The sequence below is a fragment of the Grammomys surdaster genome, unplaced genomic scaffold (assembly GCF_004785775.1).
Source record: "Grammomys surdaster isolate TR1022 unplaced genomic scaffold, NIH_TR_1.0 126091, whole genome shotgun sequence".
NCBI classification, from domain to species: Eukaryota; Metazoa; Chordata; class Mammalia; order Rodentia; family Muridae; genus Grammomys; species Grammomys surdaster.
In genome coordinates this window covers 648,917-656,416 of record NW_021620899.1, presented here as the reverse complement: position 1 = coordinate 656,416, position 7,500 = coordinate 648,917, and the positions used below count along the sequence as shown (strand labels likewise).

General features: G+C 39.5%; 2 protein-coding genes across 2 annotated transcripts in view; one reads left to right on the top strand and one right to left on the bottom strand.

The window, feature by feature from the left end:
* Positions 1-7,500, bottom strand: part of Umad1 (UBAP1-MVB12-associated (UMA) domain containing 1) — a 531,474-nt gene that overhangs the window by 367,113 nt on the left and 156,861 nt on the right. The window lies entirely within an intron of this gene.
* Positions 1-7,500, top strand: part of Col28a1 (collagen type XXVIII alpha 1 chain) — a 151,290-nt gene that overhangs the window by 129,231 nt on the left and 14,559 nt on the right. Inside the window, exons 30-31 of the mRNA XM_028755925.1 lie at positions 64-612; positions 1,968-2,125. Of these exons, the coding sequence (XP_028611758.1) occupies positions 64-612; positions 1,968-2,125 (707 nt within the window). The remainder of the gene's footprint in view (positions 1-63; positions 613-1,967; positions 2,126-7,500) is intronic.

Here is a 7,500-nt window from a genome sequence, read left to right as displayed (position 1 = left end):
TATTTATCTGTAATGGTTTATTTTCATTTCTTCGGTGTTTCTATTTCTACATTCATCTTTTAGGTTGTGGGCCCAAATGCAAAGAGACTCCACTGGAGTTGGTGTTTGTGATAGACAGTTCAGAAAGTGTGGGACCAGAGAACTTTCAAATCATCCAAAATTTTGTGAAGACTCTGGCTGACCGGGTAGCCTTGGACCTTGGCACAGCCCGGATAGGCATAATCAACTATAGCCACAAAGTAGAGAAGGTGGCTAGCCTGAAGCAGTTCTCCAGCAAGGACGACTTCAAGCTGGTGGTTGACAATATGCAGTATCTGGGGGAAGGCACCTATACAGCTACTGCCCTTCAAGCAGCCAATGACATGTTCAAAGAGGCAAGGCCAGGTATAAAGAAGGTGGCCTTGGTGATCACAGATGGACAGACAGATTCCCGAGATAAAAAGAAGCTGGCAGATGTGGTGAAGGATGCCAGTGACTCCAATGTGGAAATATTTGTGATTGGGGTGGTGAAGAAGGATGACCCCAACTTTGAAATTTTTCACAAAGAAATGAATCTCATTGCTACTGACGCAGAACATGTATATCAGTTTGACGACTTCTTTACCCTTCAAGGTAAGGTTGTCTGCACCGGTGGAAAGGAATATATATTGTTCTTTGAAGTGTTACAGTGCCTGCAGTCAGGGAGTTAAAGACGATTCTGTCAACATTACATTATAACCTATAAACTACAGGAAGTTAAAAACCAAGTGTGATCTCACTGAGTGTAGAGGACACAGTCCTGAACTCATTCATGTGTAGTGAGTGAGTGCTTAGCTGGCTGTGGAGTTTAACCAGAGTTTTCCTGCAGTGGATAGGAATGAAGGGAAAGAATGGGGCTTAGGATACTGTTGTCATTGGTTACTGTTCAAAAGTTCCCTAACTAGAACAAAGGATGTGGCTGCAAAAAACAAAACAAAACATCCTAAAATTGAAAAGAAATACAGACAAAACCTTGATAAAGTTATGGAAGTCTAAAGCAATAAGAAATGAAAGAAACTGGGATCCGGGGTTGTGTTCTGGTTGCCTACTTTATGCTAGCAATTTATCTTAAAGAATAACCTTCGGAAGTATGTCACTATGCTAACCTAGTGGGTGTTCTTATACCAAATATCTTTTCATATTAATTGATATTTACTAATGAGACAGACTAATACACTGATTCATCTGCATTTCATCTAGGGCAGTAGAGTTTCACAGTAAACGTATATTACAATCCTTGAAGGAAAATGACTTATTTTGTCAGGACCCAAACTTAATCCTTTCTTGTCTACCAGCCTTGTGTAGCTAGGTACTACCTCACTACCTCAGGCCCTTCCTACACCAATGACCAACACTGCCAGCCATAGGGTAACTTACTATACTCAGAACCTTTACTAATCTGGGGCTCCATTGTCTCAGTGTTCTGCTGGCTAATGGGTAGGTTATGTGATATACTTAGTTTCATTGGACTGTTCATGTGTTAGAATGATCAGAACTGTCACACACTTGAGAAAATGGTTATATTTTAACAATTGAATTTAGGCTTTATCAACTTAATAAGAATGTTTTTAATTTGTTACAACAATGATGGATTTATTTTTTGGAAAAACTGACTTATTGTTAGCCCTAAAACCAGATCATTGACCTATTTTATATTGTAGTAGGGGGCTAGCACTTTTTACAGAATAACACAGTGTGCTGGCACTTGGGATAAATGGGCAGTGCTATTACTTATGCCTGCTGTGCTATTGTGTATTATTAAATAAAGAGATTTGACATGATCATTTACAGGCAATATAAAAATGCTTCCTACTGTAGTTAACTTGGCAGTGCTTTTCCAATAGTGGGAGGTAGCTTGCTTTAACGACAGTGCTGATCTCCTTAAGGAGGTGTTGAGTAAAGTTTCAATGCTTCCATTAACCCCCTTTTCTGGTTTTTTTTTTTTAAAGATACTCTGAAACAAAAATTATCTAAAAAAATTTGTGAAGATTTTGATTCCTATCTCATTCAAGTTTTTGGATCATCATCTTTTCAACCTGAATTTGGGGGGTCAGAACGAGAGGACAGCATATCCACTCCAAAGCCTGCAAAAGAAATTTCTAAGTTGGTAAGTAGCTGTGAGTTGGTAAGTAGCTTTGACTCATTCCTTGCACTTAAAGGGTGTAGTTTGATTTTGAAGACACTATGCCTGCAACTAAGTGCTCACATTCAGCTGAGAGCTATGTGTAGTTTTAGGTCCTCGGTTCCAAGCATTGCCACTTTGGTGATAGATTCCCAGTTCTGAAATAGCCCTGGAACTTATAGCATAAATGTGGGATTAATTTTTCTGTATTTGATAATAATTTATTAAATGTTGCAAATGTGATATTTATGCTATTCTATTACCATGATTATAACCATGTACCCTGGAACAGATTAATACTACATTATATAAATTTACCCCCTTGGTATAATTTGTAGATTCTTTTCTATCTCTCCTTCAGTAATTCATTGCTGCACCCACCTTGTACCCTCTCAAGTTTTCACATAGTTTACAGGTATGTCCTAGTGCCAACCTACTCCCTACCGTGTTCTTTTCCTTGGTGCTTTCTACTTTTGTTCATGGAAAGAGAGGGGTTGGGGTTGTGCATGATAATGGTACAAGGTGTGTTCTCAATGTTGGAGCTCTTCAGTGAGGGTAGGTGCCTTCTGAAGATAGAGACAACCATGACTGTCTCCTTAGCAAACTCCTGGGAACTGACTTAAGCCAATCAGATCCAGAGAAAACTGAAGAGTCTCCCATAGTTACGTATAAGTATTGAATACAATCTCTTCCTCATCAAGTTCCCAAGTAAAGTTGGTCTGTCTAGACTGGCTTCTCCTACTTCTTATGGATCGTATTCAGAGAATGTGGAGAGAGTCATGATATTATTCTTTAAGTCAGTGAAACGCTATCCTTTTATTGAAGTTTCATTAAGGCCAATCATCATAAGCATGTGAAATAATATTCTAGCACTGGGATGTGGCTGACTAGAGAGACTAAGACCCCAAGAGACGTCAGTATCAGGACTCAGAGCCAGGTTTGTTGAGGAGTCCTGCCTAGGATGCCATTCCTAAGGGCACAGATTGCAGAACCCACTAGATTTTTATTCCTTATTCAGAAAGGGACAGAAATCCTCTGACATGCTTCCATCTGTTGAAATACTGACTCCAAATCAGTATTTCTATTAGAGCAAGAGACTTACACTGAATTATTTTGAAATCCACACATATGTTTACACCATCAGATGTAGACCAGATGTTAACACACTAATTGTCGTATCTTAAATACTTTTGACTGACAGGCCATAGAATTTCTGTTTCAGTTTTTCAGTTTTATCTTTGAATTGCAAAAGTAGTCATAGAAAATGCTCAAGTGAATAAGCATGATTAAATAAAATTAATAAGTTTATTAAAACATTTATTTTGTAAATGTTCACTTGGCTCAGTGATAAAGTGTGTTTTCAATCCCAGCATTCAAAGCAAAGTAAAACTTATTTATAAAAGGTGGTAGAAACTAGGATTTTGATCACAGAGTTTTCCTGGCCCTTATCTATCTAAAACTTTTAAAGTGAATTATCAACAATACTGTATGACCAGGGACATATTCTTTTGACTGTGACTTGACACTGTTGCTGTCTACAAGATCCATACTTGAGAACCCCATAACTGTGTCACAATAAGTAGATAGATAGATAGATAGATAGATAGATAGATAGATAGATCTTATAATGCTTTACTCTTACAGAGAAAAGCCTTTAATTGGAACTGGCTTAAAGTGTCAGAGGTTTATCAGCATGGTGGGAAGCACAGCTGCATATGGGCTTACATGGTGTTAGAGAGGAGCTGAGAATTCTACATCTCGAATTGCAGGCAGGAAAGAGAGAGAGAGAGAGAGAGAGAGAGAGAGAGAGAGAGAGAGAGAGAGAGAGAAACAGAAGGAGAGAGAGAGAGAGAGACAGAGACAGAGACAGAGAGACAGAGAGACAGAGAGAGCAGACAGGTGGATAGACTAGGCCTGGCTTGAGCTTTTGAAACCTCAAAGTCCACCCCTAATCACATACTTCCTTCAACAAGGCCACACCAAATCCAGCAAGGTCACACCTTCTAACCTTTATCAAGTAGCTCCTGTTCCCAACAACCAAGCATTGGAATCTATGAGCCCATGCAAGTCATTCTTATTCAAACCACCACATAAGCAGTAAAACTTTTGTGCTATCCCCATGCCTGACCTTGGTGACACTTGTCTTGCCCTCTAAACCATGATTCCTCTTTGTGTGACTTATCCCTTGGATATCTAGCTGAACTATGTGAACAATTTTCTTTTCTTTTTCTTTTAATTTATTTATTTTTATTTATTTTTTTTAAATCAAGTCGTAAGTTTTACTTATTCACACAGGGGTTATAAACACAAAAAGGCAGGATGTGAGGAAAGGGATGACACCGCAGCGTAGGTGTTCAGGAGGAGTACAGATATCTTTCAGAACAGGGTATCAGCTGGGTGAAGGTTCAGGGACAGGTCACTGTGACTCTGCCTATGATTCACTTCTTATCTAAGTTGGTATTATCCACAAGGTCTATGATTACTCAGGCTGGTAAATTTCCACAAAAGCTGCCTGTTTACAATGGCTTATAGCCATCTGTTTCAATGTTTTTCCATAGAGACTCAAGACTTGGTGTTAGTATACATGTATGACAGGCCTATTGCTGATTTTAGGCCTATGGCTGATTATAGACCTTCAGTGTATAAGCAGGGCTGCCCCTGACATCTCCTCCCTTCTCTAAGTATAGAAGGGCTGTGGCAGTTCTAAACTTGCGAAGGCAGGGATAGAGGCCTGACCTCCAGCAATTGAAGGGGACTTTGTAATGGCTCTGGTCCCCCTGTTGTTGTCCAGTGAGGCATGAGGGCCATACCCGACCCGATGTCTTTTTCCTGGAGAGAGGATACTTTTGACATCAACCCCTATGCAGTCAGGCTTGTCCCTCAGGGACCCCAGAGAGATATTTTTAACTTTTATTTATATTCTCTTATGGTGCTTAGCCTCGCAGCCTAAGCGAGAATTCAGATCGTCAGTCAGAGGGGGTTCTGGGTGGCCCCTCTCTGCTTGGTCTAGGGGCAGAAGTCCCCTCTTTTAGGTTGGGTGGAGATGGGTTTTGGGAACACCCTGGATAGAGTAACAACCTCATCTTGATTCTCGTGGTCCTCCATAGCTAACTATGATAATGTATCCAAATAGGTTTTGCTACCAAATTATTTATTTGTTGTTTCACAAAGTTAGTCAGCCTACTTAAGGCCCAGGGACCAAAAGAAATAAGCAAAAATAACCCAATTAATGGTCCCAAGATGGGAGGAAGTAGGGTTGACAACCATGGAGAGGTTGAAAACCAATTCTTGTACCAGCTCTCATCTTTCTCTTTCTCTGTCTGTTTTTTTCTCAGGGCCTTCTCTGATCTTTTTCATGCTCTCTTTAACCATCCCTGTCTTGTCTATGTAATGGCAACCTTCTTCTTTAAGGGATGTACACAGTCAAGAGCTGTACACAGGCTTTTCTATTGTAAAAGAGTAAATCAAGTCCAATAAAGTCGTTTGCAATTTTTGGAGGTCTCTTCAGACAGCAAAATGAGGGATTTCTTCAGATTAGTGATGTCAATCTCTAGCTGTTTGATGTTTTTGTCAATGGCCCGCTGAAGGTATGAGTAGTATAAGTTTAGATCCAGGCCAGCATCTGGATTAGAACTTCTAACATCAGACCTCACGGGTGATTCATTTTTACCTGAAAAGGAAAAAGAAGGGAATTCTCAGGGAGATTCCTCTTCCCTGGATGTCAATTGTGAACAATTTTCTAATAGGCATTTTGATGTTTTCTAAAGTCTTCTTCAAAAGAAACAAGCCCAGGTTTCATTCAGCAAGCAGTATATGAACAGACCCTTTTCTACTCCCTGAACCATGCTTTGTTTATGTTAACATCAGTGATTCCCAATAGCACATCTTGGAAATTTCCTGCCATCTTATGTGTTGGCTCTGATTTCATGTTTATTAGAAAGCTTGGAAAGTACCAGGATGCAATGATGATCTCAGAGTGGAAGCAGAGGGATGGCTGAAGCACAAGAAGTGGTATAAATTAGTTTAGGAAGGGAAGTAGAAAATGTCTTGGTCTTCTGAAGCTAAGGGTAAAAATAAGATGGACAGGCTTAAATAACAAACATTAGTTTTCACTGTTCGAAGACGGGAGAGTCTGAATCTGATGTTAGGTGACAGCTCAATTCCTGGCTTATAAGCAGGTATTTCCTTGTTATGTATATAAATTCTGGAGGAAAACAAAATAATGGGTTGATACTAGTAATTTCTTAAAGGAAGAGTAGAGGGAAAGGTGATTTTAGCACAGGGATCATGTACGAAGGGCAGGGGTGAGCTCCAAAGTCCATGAATGGCAATTAAAGAGAAGAGACAGCTTCAGTCTGGTATCAGACTAAGGTGTATATATAGTACAATGGAACTTGAGAATGAATTATAAATGGTTTAATGTCTCATGCCCAAAGAGTTTGAACTTAATTTACAGACCAGGTAGTATGGTGTAAAGCAAAGGTCATATGATGAAGATTGGTTCATAAAAAGAATAACTCTGGTATGGTGTAGAAAATAGGAGCAGAGGGTGAGGAGGCTGGAGGCTGAGATATGAGATGTGTGATAGTCTTGGTGAGAAGTTATGAGGTTATAGATAAACTAAGCAAGGACCATAGACATAGAAAGAAGGTATAGAGTGGGAAACTTTTTCTAGGTAGGATTAGCAGGATTTGGTGATTGGGTTGGAGGTTAGAGCAGGGATATGTTTTCATGGGATCCTGGAGATTTGAGCTTACAGACACAATAGCCTGAAATACCGTAGACTATAATCAAGACTACTACTGCTGGGAGTGTGGCTCCTTTTAAATTCTTTTATTTAAAAATTATTTATTTCTTTTTTATTGGATATTTTATTTATTTACATCTCAGATGTCATTCCCTTTCCCCATCCCTGCCCCAGAAACCCCCTATCCCATCCCCCCTTGTACTTCTTGCTTTTTTATTAGTATTTTAAGTTAACATACAAAGTACTGTGTTTTATTACAGCATCCTCATACATGTGTCATTAGAGTTCTGATTGTTTCCCTCTGCCCATTCCCTTTCTTCCTCCAGCTATTTTCCTCATCTGATTTCCTGTCACACGAATTCCATCACCCTCCCTCCTCATCCTTTTTTTTTAATTCGTAACTTTTTTAAAAATATTAATCACAGGCTTTATAAGTTTTGTAATGCTCAATAACAAGATGCCCATACAATCAGAAGTGTAACCCAATACCCAAACTAGATGTATCAACTATCTTTGACTGGCAGAGACACGCGAACATCTGCCTCCATGTTCTCCTTTCCTTCCTTCCTTCCTTCCTTCCTTCCTTCCTTCCTTCCTTCCTTCCTTCCTTCCT